Consider the following 21,370-nt stretch of genomic DNA (forward strand, 5'->3'; position numbering starts at 1 on the left):
CCTAGGTGACCTTGGCTATGGTGATGACTTTTTAGCTATAACACCAAAAGCATGATCACTGGAAGAAATTACTGATAAGCTGGACTTCATTAAAATCAAAAGCCTCAGGACTTCCCTGGTGGTCCAGTGGTTAAGACTTCGCCTTCCAATGCAGGGGGTGCGGGTTCGATCCCCACGGGTTTGGGGAGCTAAGACCTCACACGCCTCGCAGCCAAAAAACCCAAACGTGAAACAGAAGTAATACTGTAACAAATTCAATAAAGACTTTAAAAGTGGTCCACATCAAAAAAAAATCTTAAAAAACTAAATGAAAATCAAATCAAATCAAAAGCCTCTGGTCTGTAAAAGACACTGTCAAGAGAACAAGAAGACGAGTCACACTGGGAGACAATATTTGCAAAAGACACATCTGATAAAGGACGGTTATCCAAAATATATAAATCACTCTAAACAGTAAGAAAATAAGCAACCCAATTAAAAAATGGGCAAAAGACCTGAACAGACACCACATCAAAGAAGATATATAGGTGATAAATAAGCATGTGAAAAGATGCTCAACATTACATGTCATTAGGGAATTGCAAATTAAAACAACAATATGATACCCCTACACACGTATTAAAATGACCAAAATCTGGAACAATGACACCATCAGATGCTGGAGGTGATGTGGAATGACAGTACTCTTACTCATTGCTGGTAGGAGTGCAAAATGCAGTCACTTTGGAAGACAGTTTGAGACTCTTTTACAAAAATAAACATACTCTTACCATGATGCAGCAATCACACTCCTTGGTATTTACCCAAATGTACTGAAAAGTTGCGTCCATACAAAAACCTGCACATGATGTTTATAGCAGCTTTATTCATAATTGCCGAAACTTGGAAGCAACCAAGATGTCTTTCAGTAGGTTAATGAATAAATAAAACGTGGCACATCCTGACAATGGAATATTAATCAGCACTAAAAAGAAATGAGCTATCAAGTGATAAAAAGACAGAGAGAAAATTTAGATGCATATTACTAAGTGAAAGAAGCCAATGTGAAAATCCTACACTGTATGATTCCAACTATATGACATTCTGGAAAAGACAAAACTATGGAGGAAGTTAAATGATCAGTGGTTACCAGGGGTTAAGAGTGGGAGGGATGAGTAGGCAGAGCACAGAGGATTTTTAGGGGAGTGAACATACTCTGTATGATACCCCAATGACAGATACATGTCATTATACTTTTGTCCAAACCCATGGAATATCCAACTCCAAGAGTGGACCCTAATGGAAACTATGGACTTCGGGTGACTATGGTGCAGCAATGTAGGTTCATCATTTGTAATAAAGGTACCACTCTGGTGGGGGAGCGTTGAAAATGGTGGAGGCTCTGCATGTGTGCGGGCAGGGGGTATATGGGAAACATCAGTACCTTCCACTCAGTTTTGCTCTGAACCTAAAAAGTTTTAAGTCCTTTTTTAAAAAGGTGGGGAAGGGGAGAGAAGAGTTCAGGAAGAGCCTGGAAAGGTAAGCAAGGATCCTGGATGTCATCATCAATGCAATGACAAGCCATTTAGGGATATTGGTGGGAGGAGTTAAAAACTCTAATTTAGGCTTTAAGACAATCAGTCTGGCTGCTGTGTGGAGAATGAATCAAATGGGGACAGTGTTGGAAGCTGGGAGATCAGGACAGGAGGCTACTGTAGTTTAGGTCAGAGCTAATGCGGGGCTTAGACTAGGAAGGAAATCAGTGGAGACAGAAATGGTGGATTCAAAAGAGGCTTTGGAGGTAGAACTGACAGGACTTGACAATGGATTAGATGTGTGGATTGAAAGAGAAGAATCAAGAATGACTCCAGGGTTTTGTGGTGAGCAACTGGAAGCCGCTTTCTAGATGAAAAGATGTAGGAAGGAGAAACTAGTCTGAGGAACAAGACCACGGTTCATCTAAGCATATGAAGTCAGAGATGCCCGGCAGTGTCTGACACTTAGTAGATGGTTAGGTTCATTTGCTACTGTTACTACCATTTTTGTTATGAACATAATAGGGTAGATGGAATACCAGGCATTCATTATGTTTACAATTTTTTTTCCAGTGATCAAAGGAATGGGGTGGAATCCTATCCTTTCCCTACTATCCCCATACTGTCTCAGCAACCCGTCATAGTTCCCTGAATCCTCAGACCCATTACAAGCCGTGGGGGATTATACCTCAGACACACTCACTGTAGCTCTCCAAAGTCCACTCTGAAAAAGTCTGCTGGAACACATTCATGCTAATTAATTAATATATAAGTCATTGCTCCCAAAGACCCAAAACAATGAATTAGTTTTAATAAGAAAGGTCAGAGAACCTATCAATATTAGCCTTCCAAAGCAGTGATTCTCAAAGTGGGGCCCCTGGGCCAGGAACATCAGCATCTCCTGGGAACTTGTTAGAAATGCACATTTTCAGGCCCTACCCCAGACCGACTGGATCAGACACTCTGTCATTGGGGCCCAGAACACTGTGTTTTAACAAGTCCTTCATGTGATTCCGATGCACTTTCAAGTTGGAGAACCACTGATCTAGAAAAACCACAAGTCATATATTGCAATCTTTTGATTCTACAGGGGCAAAATTTACACTATTTTAAATAAGTAAAACATAAGCTACAGGTGAGTAACACTCCCTAAAAAAAATTTTACATTAAAATGATCAAAGACAATATTTCATCTGCGTGAACAAAAGTGCAGAAGAAAAAGATTACTGAGACTGGTCGTGGCACATCCTTGAACCAGGGGTACGGGAAGTAGGTGTGGCTTACCTGACAGATGCCGCTGATACACATGTCCAAGGAGTCAGCATTGCAACGAGTTCCATCCAGGACCTTGGGTGCCAGCTCCACTACCAAGTTCTGTCCCCGTGCGTGACACTTGAGCGCACACGGGGCAGCGGGATCGTTGTACTCTGGAAGCCACTCATAATAACGTCCCTGATACTGAACATCATTGTAGGCTGAACACTGCTGGGCTCTGAAGTCCTCCGCATCCGGAGGGCAGTCCTGGGGGCAGAGAAAAAGGGCCACATGCACATCACCCAGTGAGATGGGCCAGCAGAAGGCTGAACAAGTGTACCTGAGTCCCATGACAGCAGACCCCAATTGCTTCTCTCCCAGAAGTCACTTCATTCCTTCACTTTTTTCTTTTTTTTCCTTCAAAACAGAATCTGTAGTGTGGAATTCTACTGGTACCTCTGTGATAAAGGAGGGGATAACCTCATTTATTCTGATTAGTTTTCCACCCAGGTTGTTTTCTCCAGTTAATGAAAGCTTACCATACTTAAATGCCAAATTTTGCTCTATTTTAACCATACTGAATATAAATTTTCAAATGCATTACACAACCTCCTTCTTTTTGAGACAAGGGAAAATGGAATGTTTCTGATTTTTCCAGGTGACCTAAGGTCTTCATAGGAAATATTAATTATCTTCCATGCCTTTAGGAGCCGTTTCAATGTAAAGGATTGTTACTAACTGGCCCCAAACTGCTGTGCTCTGTGGGGACTTGTGTTTGTTTCACTGCTTTTGTCATTGTTATTTAGTTCATCACCTTTCCTCTCTTGTTTTCAGACCCCCAGCCATCGCTCTTTACTGGTACCCAGTGCCTGCATTCAACAGGCTCTAGAATGGAAAGAGATAATGAGGCTTTTTCAAATTCTGTCTACAACAAAAGCAAATAAATCCCAAGTTAATACCCCAAGGAGTTCTCATAATAATAGGACAAAGTGTACAAGTCTTGATGACTCAAGGGTCTTTTTATTTAATTACTAATCAATCTCATCAGATATTTCCAAAGCAAGATGCTGGATGATAAAAATGTTACTGTACTCTTCAAAACTGAGCACACTGTGATGACCTAGAGGGATGGGATGGGGGGTGGGGTGGGAGGGAGGCTTAGGAGGGAAGGGATATATGTATACATATAGCTGAGTCACTTTGTCGTACAGCAGAAACTAACACAACATTTTAAAGCAAATATACTCCAATAAAAAAAACAAGAGGAAGGAGTCCTTGTAAGGTAGGCATAGAGAACAAAAATTGAGAAGCAACTCCAAAAAGCTGTAATGGCCATTCAACAGTACCTAATAATGACTTCAAATCTAGTTAAATCCAAACTAGAAAGTGATGAACAAGAAATAATGGCTACTCAACAGGGGGCTGCAAATAGACACAGGGGTAAAGTACTTTTGAAACTTTAGATAAGGGAGCTTATTATTTTTACAAGTTTCCCCAGAAGGACAAATCACCCCCAAAGTACAATAATGCTGGCTTAAAATTATTAGAAGACACTTGTTTTAGATTATATTATACTAATAATTGTTTTTCATTTATTTTTCCAAATAAGCCAATTAATTCTAAAAGCTCAGCAACGAACAAAGCAAAACAATAAGACAATTCAGCGTAAAGTTTATTTAAAATAGTCAGGGTTTCCCTGGTGGCGCAGTGGTTAAGAATTCACCTGCCGTTGCAGGAGACATGGGTTCCAGCCCTGGTCCGGGAAGATCTCACATTCCACGTAGCAACTAAAGCTGAGTGAAAAATGCCAATCCCCCAATCTTACTCACATGATTACATCTTAAGCATCTCAACCACTGCACCACCAGGGAAGCCCTGGAGTTATTCTTTATCTTGCCTGTGTCTATATCAATATCCTGGTCCTGATACTGTACTATAGTTTTGCAAAATCTTACCATTGTGGGAAACTGGGTAAAGGCAACATGGGACGTCTGTGTATTATTTCTTACAACTGTATGTATATCTACAATTATCTCAAATAAAATGTTCAATTAAAAAAACACAAAACCAAAAAAAGTTGAGCACAAACTTCCCAATTAATGGGAATGAATTCATTGTATACAAACTTCCCAATTAAAGAAAATAGATACAGAAAGCCAATATATTATTTTTTTTCTTATTGCAAAAGAAATAAATGTTCATTGTAAAAACTTTGGGAATAGTTTCTATTCAAAAAAAGAATAAATAACAAAGATTCTTATACATAAATCTTTGCACAAATTTTTGATTATTTCCCAAGGACAAATTTCTGGAAATGAAATTTCTGAGAAAAAGACAGTGTTTCATGAGCTTTTCAAAATATTACCACATTGCCCTCCAGGAAGGTCTTATTATTATCATCAGGCTATATAAGTTCCCTTTTCTCAGTACCTCCTCTCAGTTTGGATATTATAATTTTCTAAAACTTTTTCCAATCGTAAGTGTTACACAGAATTTCAACATTTTAATTTGCATTTCCTTCTTATTATTTAGGTTTAATATCTTTTCATGTATATTTGCTTTCTGTATTCATTCTTCAAAAATTTGTTTTCTGCCCTTCATTTATCTATTGGAATGTTTGTGTTTTTATTATTTTTAACAGATAAAGCTATTAAATTTCATAGTGAAGTTATCGACTCTTTGTCATTTTTATTAGAGATATTTTCCCCATTTAATCTTGTTTTTGGTGCTTTGGGAAGTCAAGAAGTTTTGAATTTTTATGTAGTCAGCTCTATTCATATTTCCTTTTAAGGTTTCTTTCTTTACTAATGAGATATGCTTTTCCCTCCCTGCCCTGAAAACAGATAAATACTTAAATGTATTTTTCTAGTTCCTTTATAGTTTAGCAATTATGTTTAACTCTTTATTACATTTGGAATGTATTTTGATCTATGGGGTGGAGGTAGAAATCTAACTTTATTTTTCTGCAAATAGTTATTAACAAATTATCAGCCAGAATTTTAAAATATAATTTCTTCTATTTATCCCATTTTTACTACTAAATTTTTGTATTTTACTGTGTTTATGCTTTGGGCCTTGATAAAGTGCCTAAAATCCTTTTTGGAAGTAGGCAGGGAATAAGTAAAATATAATTAGTAGACTTTCCCCTGAAATTAGTTGTATTACTTTGCTGTGAATCATTCCAAAGTCTTCTATTACATCCACATTTTTCTTTGTTTTCACAAAATTAACCCTTAAGCTAGGCCACACCTATGGAAGAAAATATCAAACTGCAGAAGATCAAAACTGGATGTCATTTCTGTCTTGGAATGAGGACATCTTCCATCTAGCCATAGAGAAGATCATGAGTGACAGAATTATATCACCTCCTCTTTCCTCAATCAGGGTCAACTTCTTCTGTATCTGACTCTTTTTGGTTGTTGTTTGTTTTGTTTTGTTTGTTTTGTTTTGTTTTGTTTTCGGTACACGGGCCTCTCACTGTTGTGGCCTCTCCCATTGTGGAGCACAGGCTCCAGACACGCAGGCCCAGCGGCCATGGCTCACAGGTCCAGCCGCTCCGTGGCTTGTGGGAGCTTCCCGGACCAGGGCATGAACCCGTGTCCCCTGCATCGGCAGGCGGACTCTCAATCACTGCGCCACCAGGGAAGCCCCTGTATCTGACTCTTTGAAACCCAGAGAGTATAAGAGAGCTGGGTAAAAACAACTTCCCTTGCATTAGGCTCACTTAGCATCTTAAGCACACTTGAGGAAATACAAGTGCTAGCTGTCTGACTCTTGAATGTCTTAAACTCCTCAAACCAAAGAAGTTTCACAAAATCAACTATGGTTAATTAACAGAAGCCAGCCTAAACTGAGCCCTTGTGAAGGGGTGGCCAGGTTTGTACGTGTGACCTAGTCTCCTTGGCCACAGCTGATTATCAGAGGCAAACATCTGGTCCACACCAGGTCAATATTTCCTAGGAATTCAGAATTGCAACAAAAGAGCTGGAGCTGAAAACTCACATCAATCTGGGCTGGGCTGGCCATTTCTTTTATGTGATGCATGTTGAAGCAAAGTGAGCCAGTTCCCATAGCAAGAGCAATGAATTAGACATGAAAGGTCAGATAATAAAACATGGGTCTCAGCTGAAGGAGTAAGTAACCTGGGCTTCACTTTCTGATTCCCGGGTCCAGGCCCTCAAGATGTGCTCATTCCTAAATTCCGCTAAATATCCACTCACCCATCCAGTGAATCCCATTTTTCTTGAGCTAATCTGAGTGGGTTTCTGTTCCTTACAAATGATGATCCCTGATTAAGACCGCCATATATCTAGCCCGTGCTTTCTAGTTTACCAGGAAATATTACTGACATTCTCTCTTCACTACCACCCTTTGAGCGAGGCAGGTGAGGATTATCATTACCCTCGTTTGTATAAATGGAGAAAACTGTGATACACAAAGTCTTCAGTCGCTAGCCCAAAGGCGTACAACTAGAGTATGACACAGCCAGGACTGATTCCCAAAGAAACAAGCATTCCATTATATGATACTGCTTTCTAGTAATCTTGGGGGACGTTGACTACTTACATTACATGCTTTCATTTACATGGCATTCTTCCACTGTCAACACTACGTCTGTCTAGTCTGGTTCAGATGGGTTGCATGCCCTGGCTCAAGACAATCTAGGGATTCTTGTGTCTAAAGTTTCGTTGACATTTAGGAATCTTGAATGCCAAGCATCCATCTGCTTTCCTTTCCCTGAGAAGCATTTCTTCATATTAGTTAAGTTCAAGACAACACTTATTTATTAAATATACTTTACGGGTTTTGCCTAGGTGACATGCTGTAAGGAACACAAAAGAAGAATATAATCCATCAGTTACCCAGTGAGCTTGTTATCTTACTGGAGATGTAGCATCTATGTGCATGGAATACATTGAAACAGTGGGTTATTCATTACTGGAATTTGTAGACTTACAGTAGGACTGTGCAATGAAGGACATAAAATTGTTATCCAAGAGTTAAACTGAAAAGTGAATAAATGGAGTTAATAAGGAAAGAGTAAATCTAATAAGGAAACAATAGATCCTAGATCAGAAAGACCTGACTCAGTCAGGAGTGGGTAGCCAGCCTGGGAGGCATAGAAAAGAAGAAGAAGGAGGAGAAGGGAAAGAGATAGGGGGAGGGGAAGAAGGAGAGGGAGGGGAAAAGGGAGTAAAGCACAGCAGATAACAACCAACACCCATTCGAGGACAATTCTGAAGACAGGGGTCTCCTTTCCTCCCTAAAGCCGTGAGAATACATAAACCTGTATGGACAACTTAGGGAGAGAAGCCAAGACAGGAGGATTATCTAAGAAACTGAGTTTTTTTTTTTTTTTTTTTTTTTTTGCGGTACACGGGCCTCTCACTGTTGTGGCCTCTCCCGTTGCGGAGCACAGGCTCCGGACGCGCAGGCTTAGCGGCCATGGCTCACGGGCCCAGATGCTCCGCGGCATGTGGGATCCTCCCGGACCAGGGCACGAACCCGTGTCCCCTGCATTGGCAGGCGGACTCTCAACCACTGCGCCACCAGGGAAGCCCTGAAACTGAGTATTTTTATTTAAGAGAGACAGACCATTACCTAAGAGATGATTTATATAATAGGAGTGGACCAAGCTTTAATTTGGGTTAGATATTTAATTTTCCTCGTAGATAAGCAGTGAATAGGGACTCAGGAGAAACACCATTTCTGTATAAGCAAATTTGAACATTTTATCTTCATATCCATGTTATAGTATGAGTTAAATTTCGTGATCCTCTTATATAACAAATGCCAAATTTTCTAGCATAAAAATAAATTATTGTAGGTGGCTACTATCAGCTAGAGTAAGCAAATGATGCATCATGAATAAGTAACATTTCAGAAGGGATCTGAAGGATGATGTGATGTGAATAGGACAAGATATGAGAAACGATATAAGCAAAAAAGAAACAGCAAAAATAAATTCAGTATCTATGAGGCACAGCCTTGTCCAGCCAGGGTGAAACTTGTGAGTTGAATAAGATGTAAATCTTACCATCTTTTGGAGGTCCTGAAATGCAAGTAAGAGGAATTAAAAGCAATAGGGATCCACAGAGGAGAGCAACATTAAAAAGGGATAGAATAGGTAGCATTTTAGGAGGGCCAGTATGGTAGCAGGATGGACTGGAGTTCTGCACATAGATATGAGAGGAAGTGGCCCTAGCCCAGAGTAGAAGAAATGGCAATGGAAAAAAATAAAAAAATAAAAATCCTCTAAGAGAAAACTGTCAGAAATTAGCCATTCATGGGATCCAGAGTATAAAAGATCTTTCAAGGGTCACATCAAATGTCACCTCTTCTGGAAAGCTGTCAGGGAGCCCAGGGACCCCACTGTGCAGAATTAACCATGCCTCCCTCTGTGCCCATATAAAAAATGTGTTCATGCTACAAAAACACTCTTACCAAATGATGATACACTTATTTTTTAAAATATGTTCCCTTTGCTTTCTCCCAGCTTTACCTTTAATTTCATATACCCTGGTATAAAAACATACAAGTAGTGAGTGAATTCAGGCATTAGGCCTCCTTGCTGACATGCATGACTGCCCTTGGAACTTCTCCACTTGCTCTATATGCCCCTGATAAGGATAATTCTTTCCTGAGGCCTCTGGGGCCCAGCCCTGGCTGGAAGAGCCCATGCTGAGTGCTGATCAGAGGGTCATGTCTGAAGATGGCGGTTACCTGGAGCCCCAGTACTGCACATAGGCATGTTCTGTTCCCCTAATCTCCCTGGCCCTTCAGCCCAAAGTCCCATCTCCCCTGACAGAATGAATGCAGGAAGAGCCGCTGAACCGATGCCTGATTTCTCAGGGAGGGAAGTGTGGTCCTCATTTCCTGGTCATGCCTCCCACTCTGCCACGTGAAGCATGGGTTCCTACATACCACGAGTGGAATTTCTTTGTCTATGAGCTCTGAATGCACGTCCCTAACACATCCAGACTCCGTAACAAAAGAACTTTCAATCGTTCCTTGAATGCCTGGAACCTGCTTTTTTCCCAGGTTCCCTGTCTTCTGCTTTTTTTCCCCTGTCTTCCGCTGACACTGACGTGGGCAGAGGTCAGAAATGTAGCTGTCAGGGTCGTTAAGCCAGATCCTCCCCTGTGCTGGGGATCCCTCCTGGGCTGCTGGAGCGGAAGGCCCAGGGGCATGGAGGACATCATTTCAGTTGCCTCTGTCTCCAGCTCCCTCCCTGCCCTTCTCTGACCTTTGTCCCTGGCCAGCTGTGCATATTCAGAAGGCCCTTCCTACTGTTCTTGGGGTTGAAGTTTCTATAATGGTATAGGAAAGTGTAATGTTCCTGCAATTACCTCTGCAATTCATGTGCTCCTGGGCTGTTAGAAGTGACCTTGCTGCTGTCTGGGTGTCATGTCATTATCTGACAAAGCTCGAGACCTCTTCACACTTCTTTCCAAGAAGCATGATGTTCCTGTGCTATGCGGCTGCTTCCCACCAGCTATCTGTTTTACGTTTGGTAGTGTATATATGTCCATGCCACTCTCTCACTTTGTCCCAGCTTACCCTTCCCCCTCCCCATATCCTCAAGTCCATTCTCTAGTAGGTCTGTGTCTTTATTCCTGTCTTACCCCTAGGTTCTTCATGACATTATTTTTTTTTCTTAAATTCCATGTATTTGTGACCGCCTGGAGGGGTGGGATAGGGAGGGTGGGAGGGAGGGAGACGCAAGAGGGAAGAGATATGGGAACATATGTATATATATAGCTGATTCACTTCATTATAAAGCAGAAACTAACACACCATTGTAAAGCAATTATACTCCAATAAAGATGTAAAAAATAAATAAATAAACGAATGAATGAATGAATAAATAAATAAAAAGAAGCATGATGTTGTAGCAGAGTGATCAAGAGCGCGCACTTCCAAGGAGCCTGGAACCTGACTGCCTGGGATTAAATTCAGCTCTGTGACCCTGTGCAGGTTACCTAAATTTCCTTCCCTGTAAAAGTGGAGATAAAAATAACACCTGCTCTATAGGGATTATGAGGATTAAATTTATTTATTCATGAAAAGGCACTCAGAACAATGCCTAGCATTTAAGAAGTACTTAATAACTCTGAGCTATTATTGTTGCTATTAATATTATTACTGATCTTGGGTAGGGGTTAGAAAGCTGATACACATGTGACAAACTCCATGGTCCGGAGGGAGGCTGAGAGCCTGAGCCTTCAAATAATCACGTGGAGGGACAGAAGAATTAGCAACCTTGGGAAGAGGACTGAATGTCAGGTCTCTGGGGCTCACCGGCGGTGTCTTCTGCTTCTCCATAAAGCACAATTCACCTCCCTATGTGGCCACTGATGGTGACATCGCTTGGATGGGAATGGGAGCTCCTGCGCTCCCATCAGATGGGATGCTCAAGTCCCCAGAAGTATAGGTGTGAGCATCTTTGAATCACGAAGCAAGTTTCCCTCAAGAGTGCCTGACCTGGGAATCACTAAAGGCAGCTTCCTTCAAAAGAGTGGGTGATGAGCCCCATCCCCAGGGAAAGGGGAGCCACTGACTAGTGAACGAGCATGGTGCATCTTCAGTGAGGCCATTGGAAGACAGGGAGAAGCAACAGCAGGGTTCACAACTCAGTTCTCTCTCCACTTGAGATAGGCTGCAGAGGAGTTCCCACCCCCTGCTCTCTGGACTCCTTGAGGTGATAAGAGAGATGAAGATTTCAAGAGGGTTATTCTAAATCCCTAACTAATAAAGCAGGAAGCATCTCCAGGAATTATATGTAAAAAAAGAAAAAACAAGATGTGACCATATTCATACACTGAGTTCACTGTGGTTACAACCACTTACGGCACTTGACGCCCTTGAAACGTTTCTATGTTATATTCCATGGAATATACCCGTATAATCACTCCTGTAAAGGAACAGACTTCTTACAGATCATGGACACTGCAGCTGGGACTGCCTTTATCCACATATGGTCTACAGTAAGGCTTGAGTATCACGGCTGCAGACACTTGGCGCATGGAGATGCAGGGGTGTCCTGAACACTACAGATGTGAAAGACCTGCCACAGGGCTCCCTTATTTCCCTGTAAGGAATTTTGTTGGAAACTCTGCACTTGCAATGGCAAGCACAGAAATTAATGTCATTTTCTTATGAAATCTCTCTACGGACTCTCTTAGGACACCAAGTCTGAGAAATAGAAGACGGTGACATTTTCACTGCTGTCCTCCCCCACTAGCTCCCACCTCCTAAGCATCTATTTCTCACCAGCCTGGAGGTTGTAAAGGTTTCTGCAGACTCTTCCGAGGGGACATCAATTAGAGACCATGTGTACTCCCAAGACCCTCGGAGCCTCAGGGGCATCAGATCTTCACTCAAGCGCACCGAAGTTCTAACCACTGCAACTAATATGCACCAATTTTAGTAGATTATATTTTATCTCTACATTGCGTGGCACAACACTCCTAGACCCTTATAACACTTGTGTTGAAAAGATGCCTTTTTGGAACTAGCTAGAGCAGAGTCTCTCTCTCTCTCTCTCTCTCTCTCTCTCTCACACACACACACACACACACACACAGAGAGAGAGAGAGAGAGAGAGAGAGAAACCCTAGAATGAAACCTCAGAATGGAACTAGCTAGAGCAGTCTCTCTCTCTCTCTCTCTCTCTCTCTCTCTCTCTCTCTCACACACACACACACACACACACACACACACACACACACACACACAGACAGAAAGAGACAGAGAGAGACAGAGAGAGAGAAACCCTAGAATGAAATCTCAGAACGTAATATCTTGATCTGGACATTTAATATGAATTCCCCTAGATAGCTTCACAGAGTATTCCTTGATAGCATACTGTTGTGAAATTTATTCTGGAATGACTGCAAGGAATTTGCCAGACCAATTTGTCTGAGAAGCCGAGCTGTCCCATTGTGTTAATCAGAATAATGCAACTTCCCCAAAGATGGTCAAAACCTAATCCCTAGGACCTGCGAATAGGCTACCTTACATGGCAAAAGGGGCTTTACCCAAAGCATCCTTTGACTAAGGTTAAGGACACTGAGAGGGGGAGATTATCCAGGTGGGCGAACGTTGCTCAGCTGTGATCACAGGCAGATGTGACTACATAAAAATGGACAGAGAGATGCAATGTTGCTGGCTTTGAAGTTGGAAAAAGGGGCCACAAGCCAAGGAATGTGGGCAGCCTCTAGAAACTGGAAAAGACAAAGAAATGGATTCTTCCCTAGAGACTCCAGAAGGAATGCAGCCCTGCCAACACCTTAATTTTAGCCCAGTGAGACCCATATCAAATTCTGACCTCCAAAACTGTAAGATAATAAAAAATTTGTATTGCTGTAAGCCAAGTTTGTGGTAATGTGTTGCAGCAGCAATTAAAAAATAAAATGTACCCAGGCAAAAGGTAGTAGATGGAAATGTCTTGTGTGTAAAACCCTGAGGCTGCTAATACATCCACGTGCTGGTGTAAGAATGAATGCCAGGGGACTTCCCTGGTGGTCCAGTGCTTAAGACTCCACGCTTCCAATGCTGGGGGCACGGGTTCAATCCCTGGTCGGGGAACTAAGATCCCACATGCTGTGTGGTGAGGCCAAAAATAAATAAACAAAATTAATTAATTTAATTTAAAAAAAAAAGAACGAATGCTAGACTCTGCTTGTACCTAAATGCCAGCCTGTGTCTGTGCTGGGTCAACCTCTCTCCCTCCTTCATCCCCACCTGGATTCCAGCTCATTTAATTGTGCAACCACGTGCATGTGTATCTCTCGATTCCTCAAGTCCATCCTGTCACGGGACATGTGAAACCTATTTGCTTTGTCTCCCAAAATCCCTCCTAGGACATAGTGGCCACAAATCTGGCTACCTCAGGGCTGGGTGATATTGGATTTTGAGTGCTCTATAAATAAGCACGATTTTCCCCACCGAAGTTTGAGAGACAAACACTTCTGCTTTGCCACTGATTAAAACAGACCGAAAACGTGGCTCGAGCTCCACAGACAAAAGGTCCTGCTAACACTGCCTATTCTCCACTCCCCAAGTCTAGAGCTTGAGGCTGTCCAACGAGGAAAAGTTTGGGTCCGTAGAACAGAAATGCTTACCCAGGACTGCTGTCTCACACTGGCCCAGGACAGAGAAGGAACAGAGATGGGCAGTCTCTCCAGTAAGTGAAACATTTAAAATAAATGACATCGCTAATTGAGAAAAATGGATTTTTTAAATAAAAAACCTAAATCTGGGCTTCCCTGGTGGCGCAGTGGTTGAGAGTCCGCCTGCCAATGCAGGGGACACGGGTTCGTGCCCCGGTCCGGGAAGATCCCACATGCCGCGGGGCGGCTAGGCCCATGAGCCATGGCCGCTGAGCCTGCGCGTCCGGAGCCTGTGCTCCGCAACGGGAGAGGCCAAAAGAGTGAGAGGCCTGAGTACCGCAAAAAAAATAAATAAATAAAAATAAAAACGCCTCCATCTCACTTAGATCTTCAGATTTTCAGAATTTCCTTTGAATTCCTGTCATTTTGATTTGGGTATATATCACAAACAACCGAAATGTTTTACGTAGAAAATAGGATTGGTGCTTTCTGACATTTTATTTTGCATTGCACACTTGTATATTTGAATTTTAGTTTTTGTTTGTGTTGATCACTGTAGAATGAGAGCAAGGTTTACAAACCCTTCCTCAGGTGTGGTTTTCTTGAGTCACCTACAGTATTCCTTAACACAGTTTGCAGGGAGTGGGACAGGTGTTTTGGAGCAGGAGAAACAGCACTAGACAAGTTCAAGTTCAATGCTTCCTTTGCGGCCTTTGGAAAATAATTTCACCTCCCCCGGCCCCAGTCCCCTCATTTGAAATAAAGAAATAACCACACCTCGTATGCCAACATCTCAGAGACAGTTGTGAGGGTCAGGTGAAATCCTACACACAGAGCACTTTGAACTTTGAAAGCATTTACAAGAATTAGGTATTGTTTCTATGAATTCAGAAATTATTAAATGCTTACCAAATTAGATCATACATGCGAAGTGGCCTAAAAGGGTAGTATAAATGGCAGGTATGAGATACACAAAACCTGTTGTCAATTAAATGAATATTCAAATTTTCCACAATGAGTACCAAGAGGCCATCAGCTTTACGGTACATAATAACTTCAAACATGAACATATTTTATGGGATTATATATTTTTATTACATATGGAACTTACATGATTGCTGCACGTCTTGTATCGAATATTCTGCCCTTCACAATTCCTGAGGAAAAAAAAGAAAATAAGGATTTCATGGAAGTTGCAAGCAGGAAAGAAAATACAAGTGAAAACGAGGCACACGTAACACTTTTATTAGTGCCCATTACCTCAAAGACTCAAAGTTTAAATTCTAAGAAATAACTTTCAAGGATCAGGAGGCCAAAAAGTCTCATGGAAGTGTCACATTAAATACAGTGAATTCTTTAGTTGAATTAATGTAATATTACTTAAGCACAGTTTTTACCCTAGGGTCTATATAACCACTGAAATTAATGTACACTGTGTGTGTGTGTAATGTGTGCATATATGTTTTCTTTTTCTATGAAAAAGAAGGTAAAACTACAGGCAGAAGTATTTGTGTAGCACGTCCCTGAAAGGGAATTTCTCTTCCTCACTCACTGAGGTCACCAAGTTAGCCGGGCCCTCTATAACCTCCCTCTCTAATCAGTACAATGGTCTCTGTCAGAAATTTGCCTGAGGCAATGCTTATACCTTACTTCAGCCACCAGCCTTATTAAACAAATGCTACAAAACATAGTGTTGGGCGGACTTCTTAGGATACCGATCCTCTAGGATCTGAAGTCATATACGCATGTATGTATATGCTTGAGAATCCTCCAGGGATGACCACACACTATCCTTCCCTCCAACCACTTGCTTTGGGACCCAGCCACTCATCTTCCAGGCAAGCTTTCCTTTTGGATGTTTGGAATTCTATCTGGCAGGTCCTTTCCTCAGTGCAGTGCTTGCTGCTCTGTATTTTACATTAACTCCTTAAAGATAATTCATCTGTGAATGGGATCTTTCCCAGTGTTTCCACGGAGTTATGTTTTTACCCTTTATGTGTCCCTGGCCAATTCAATGGCAAATTTGGAGCAAGAAAAGCTAAACACAGGCTTAACTCGCCATCTTGAATTAAAAGTCAAGCGTTAATTTGTTTTAGAATAGTTAGTCCTGGAAGAAGAGAACTTTTTTTTTTCTGGCTGTGTTGGGTCTTCATTGCTGCGTGCGGGCTTTCTCTAGTTGCGGCGAGCGGGGGCTACTCTTCGTTGCGGTGCGCGGGCTTCTCACTGCGTTGGCTTCTCTTGTTGCACAGCACGGGCTCTAGGCGCGAAGGCTTCAGCAGTTGTGGTGCTCGGGCTCAGTAGTTGTGGCTCGCGGGCTCTAGAGCGCAGGCTCAGTAGTTGTGGCGCACGGGCTTAGTTGCTCTGTGGCATGTGAGATCTTCCCAGACCAGGGCTCAAACCTGTGTCCCCTGCATTGGCAGGCGGATTCTTAACCACTGTCCCACCAGGGAAGTCCCTGGAAGAAGAGAACTTTTAAAAAGTGGATCCAAAGAGAGCCTTTTTTGCTGGTGTGATTTAAATATGAGCCTATATGAAATGACTGAACAAGTCTATTTCAGCAGCATATAACTCACTGCACATACTTTCTGACAATTCTATTTTTATCAATTACAAAAAGAGTAGGTGAAAACTACTAATATGCCAAGAAGTATAAAGGAGGAAAACCAAGCATTAATCCCATCATTGGGACTTCCCTGGTGGTCCAGTGGTTAAGAATCTGTCTTGCAATGCAAAGGACACCAGTTTGATCCCTCGTCGGGGAACTGAGATCCCACATGCCTCTGGTCAACTAAGCCCAAGTGCCACAACTACTGAGCCTGCTCGCTCTGGAGCCCATGAGCCCGTGGCAACTAATGAGCCTGCAGGCCACAACTAGAGAGAAGGCCACACACCGCAACAAAGAGCCCGTGCGCCACAACAAAAGATGCCACGTGCCACAACTAAGACCTGACACAGCCAATAAATAAATATTTTAAAAATCCCATCATCAAGACCTTTACCCTTAATAATCTGGCATTTCATCTTCCAGGGTTTCTGCCCTGATTTATTTACAGTTGTGAAATCATACAGCCCATTCAACTTTGTATTCATTTTAATCTCATATTATAGCCTTTTCCCATTTTATTAATAATTCCTTGGGAAAAAACTGTTTAATGACTACATAATAGTCCATAATACAGACATTACTTTTTTTGTAGTTTGTTTTGTTTTGTTTTGTTTTGTTGTTTTTGCAGTACACGGGCCTCTCACTGTTGTGGCTTCTCCCGCTGTGGAGCACAGGCTCCGGACGCGCAGGCTCAGTGGCCATGGCTCACGGGCCCAGCCGCTCCGCAGCACGCGGGATCCTCCCAGACCGGGGCACGAACCCGCGTCCCCTGCATCGGCAGGCGGACTCCCAACCACTGCGCCACCAGGGAAGCCCCTTTTTTTGTAGTTTTGAATTTGAATTTTTTTAATTGTGGTAAAATATATGTAACATAAAATTTACCATCCTAACCATTTTTAAGTATACTCTTCAGCACTGTAAGTATATTCACATTGTTCTACAGACATTACCTTTTGTGGGTATTTGTGCTGCCTCTTCTTTTTCCCTACTTTTAAATTTTACATACATTAAAATTCACTTTTTGGGGGTGCACAATTTCATGCGTTTTCACAAACCCATACAACTGTGTAAGCACTACCACAATCAACATGTGGAACAGGTCCATCACCCATAAATGCCCTCAGGTTGCTCCCTTGTAGTCAACTTCTCTCCACCCTCAGCCTCTGGCAACCACTGGTCTGTTTCATGCCCCATTAATTTTGCCTTTTCCAGAATGCCACATAAATGGAATCATACAGTGTATAGTTTTTTGAGACTGACTCCTTTCACTTAACATAATACATAAGAAATCCACCCATGTTGTTGCGTGTATCCATAGTTTGCTCCTTTTTAATTGCTGAATAGTATTCCACTGTGTGTATGTACAACAGTTTATTTACCCATTCACCAACTGGATATTTGGGTTGTTTCCAGCTTTTAGCAATTATGAACTAGAATGTTGTAAACATTCACATACAGGTTTTGTGTGAACATAACTTTTCATTTCTCTTGGGCAAATACTAAGAAGCAGGATTGCTGAGCTGCTTATTTTATATAATAATGCTTTGCTAAGCATCTTTATGCTTTCATTTTTGTTCACATTTAGGATACATATCTAGAAATGGATAACAAATGCCATTCCTTTCATCTTAATGACTTCTTCATGTATGCGTTTTTAACTCTTGGCTGGCTAAGTATTATTTGATTGGTTGTATTTTCAAAAAGGGTAAATGTCTCCCATATTATTATTAAACTTTGTATTTCACATAGGAAAGGCAAGGCAGTAAGATATATTACTTTTTTCATGTTCCTTTTTCCTCAAAATTGTAGACACGCTTCATTGATCTTTGACATTTAGACTCACAGAAGAGAAGTCTGATTTTTATTCTTTTGTACATGTGTTTTATTTTTCTGCCTGGAAGCATATAGTGTTTTGTTACTATTTGAAGTAAAAATTATAGTCAGGGTGTACCTAGTTGTGTGTTTATTTTCATTGATTTTGACTAAAAATGGTTGGCCTTTTTGACTAGAATACTCAAGGTCTTTACTTGCAGTGCCACATATTATTCTCAGATTATAATTTTGATTACTGCTCTTGTTCCAAGAATATCTGTAAATCTTAAGTTAGAGTCCCCTTTCTCCGCTCCTATTATTTCCTTATTGAGCTATGATTTTCTTTAATATACATCTCATTTGTTTGACCTTCTCTTATACTTCCAAGAAATCTCCTACAGATATCCCTCCACATGACTGATTTTCTTTTTCCGGTAGTGATTATTTTGTATTTTATTGTCTGGTATGCTTTTTTTTTTTTTTTTTCAGCCATGCCACGCAGCTTGTGGGATCTCCGTTCCCTGACCAGGGACTGAACCTGCGCCATGGCAGTGAAAGTGAAAGCCCAGAATCCTAACCACTAGGCCACCAAGGAACTCCACTGATACACTTTTTGATACTGCTTTTTCTTTCTTTGCAATCCTTCTTAAACTCACCCTTCTCCATCCACATCTCATACCATCCTCAGCTTACTTTCTGCTCCAATTGCATCATGTACCTCAGTCTCTTCATATCTGTTTTCTGGGAGGTGCAGTCCCTAATGGGATTTAGAAAGTATACAGGAGAAAGGCATTTTGGAGTGGAAAGAACAGCACTACGGCTGCCTCCAAAAGCATTACCTAAATGATACTTAAATTTCTGAACTGGAATACAGACAAAGTGTCCAATTAGTTGCCTCTTTTTAATATAGTTCTCTTGACTTGTAGTTTAGAACACCTTCCTAGATTATCACAATAGTCTGACCCAGTCTTAGTGTTTTCTAACACTGTATATTTCCATCTTTGTGACTCATCAGAGGTATAGGACTTGCAAATTTATTAAACTCTCAGCCAGGCTACATTAAATTTTAAGCATTCCAGAAGCACCAAACTGGGAGTCTGGCAGGAAAAATGTATTAGGGTGGAGAAAATTTATTAGGGTGGAGTCATATCCTTTTGACCAACCTCTCTTGGTCAAAAGGATGTGACTCCATTCTCCTGGGAAACAACAGCTATGCCAGTGGACAAGGTCATTTACTTACATGACTTATTTCATTGCGCTTATTATGTGTGGATAAAAGAAGAAAATAAATTACAGAAAAAGTGAAAGGGTAATTTGAAGTACTCTGCTTTTTTTGGAAAAGGCCCAATTGAGGAAAGTAGCTAATAGATGAGGGAAGTGATAACCAAAATCTTCTTGTATTATGCTGACTTATAACCCAAAAGCTTTTGATTCCAATTTCAAGGGGGCAGGTAAATTACAAAACACATGGCTTAAGAGAGTATTTGAATTGATCTAAATACGGGAATACAAAAACTGTGGAAACTTACAAAGAATGACATTTTCTTTAAAAGTGTATTAGAACTTCAGAAATAATTTTTCAGATGCATTTTTAGTAATTGTTTAATTTTAGTTACTTAAATGAAAAACAAAACCAATTTTGAAAAATTCAACACTAATAGAAAAGAACATATTTGCTGATGGCAGCTCGTGTCTCAGGCCTGCCGTGTAGACCGTATGGTCGTGGTCTACACCCCACTGCCATCTGCTATGTCCTAGTTGTGAGGCACTAACTTGCATCTTGAGTGTTGGGCCTGAAAATCTAAACCTAAAATGTAAGTATATCTCTACTAAAAATGCTACTATAACTGCAGCAAAGTGATATGAAAAAAGGAGCATTTCATTGCATGAATTCTCAAAATAGAAAGTAGCGTTTTTGACACATTCCTTCTCCAATGACTTCTTAAGGTGAACCTACTATGTACTAGGATGTGGATATAAGTAAAGATGCAGTAGGATTATCCCTCAATTCCTTTAATAAGTCAGCAGTAAGGCTGTTTTTTTTTTTTTAACCCAACCATCTGGTGGACATTTTTCATGTTCTACTTCATTTTGTCCAACCTAACACACACTGAACCCACTGATCGGCCTCTGTTGATGTGGAATGCTTTGGTTACAATTTAGTGTGAAAATGAATGGCCACTTTATGAAACAGGCATAAAATGAAATGCAAGTTATTTTAAAGTTAAGGACACTGGAGTCCTAATCCCCCAAGCAGGAACCTGCCAGCTTATTCTGGAAATAATTCCTTTGGCTCAAAGCAACTGAGCTGCAGAAATATTACTTCCAAGTTTTTAATTCCATTCTAATTATTATTTGCAAGAGCTAATGGTTATCAGAAGTATATGAAAATTCAAGAACATCATTTCACAATTATGTATTTTCTATCCACTACAACATTCATAACACCCTGAAATTGAAGATTTTTGAAGCCATAAATTTATGAATATATAAAAAACATATGTTGATTCCACATGAGGATACATTAAAAACATTAATAAAATTTCCCTGGAGTTTATAGCACCATAATTTATTGCATTCATTTGCTGATGCACTGACTCAAATACTAGTGTCTTAAAAACTAAGAAGCATGTGTTTTGAAGAATAGAAATATATTAATTTTTTAAAATAGCAGTTAAACCTGTCTTTCCCATGGTTGGCACTTGACTAGAATATCAAATTGCAAATTTCTGCAAGAGAAAGAGACATTCTGGCTGGCGTATGGTTTGCAGCGCAAAAGAACTGAGTGTGTATTTAAATGTAATCAAATTCTGAAATAACTTTATCCACAAAGAAAGAAATGAGCAAAATAGCCACACTCACTCCCTTTCCTAAATCATAAATTTAAAGGGGCGCACTGATAAAAAGAGAAGGCATTGAAAGGTCTTCTAAAGCTTTGGGAGAGCTTTTTGTCTGTTTTTTACGTAACCACCTCCACATACCTCTTCCAAGAAAAATCGACCACAAAAGCTCAATATTTATGAAGAATTTAATGAGAAGCTGTTCCAGGATAAGGAGACCTGATAAGCTTT

General features: G+C 40.8%; 1 protein-coding gene across 1 annotated transcript in view; it reads right to left on the reverse strand.

Annotated features, from left to right (window-relative positions):
- The window catches only part of ADAMTSL3 (ADAMTS like 3), a 526,198-nt gene that overhangs the window by 215,486 nt on the left and 289,342 nt on the right, over positions 1-21,370 (reverse strand). Inside the window, 2 exon segments of the mRNA XM_079912635.1 lie at positions 2,799-3,035; positions 14,994-15,039. Of these exon segments, the coding sequence (XP_079768761.1) occupies positions 2,799-3,035; positions 14,994-15,039 (283 nt within the window).

Source organism: Stenella coeruleoalba (assembly GCF_951394435.1).
Source record: "Stenella coeruleoalba genome assembly, chromosome: 2".
Lineage (NCBI taxonomy): Eukaryota > Metazoa > Chordata > Mammalia > Artiodactyla > Delphinidae > Stenella > Stenella coeruleoalba.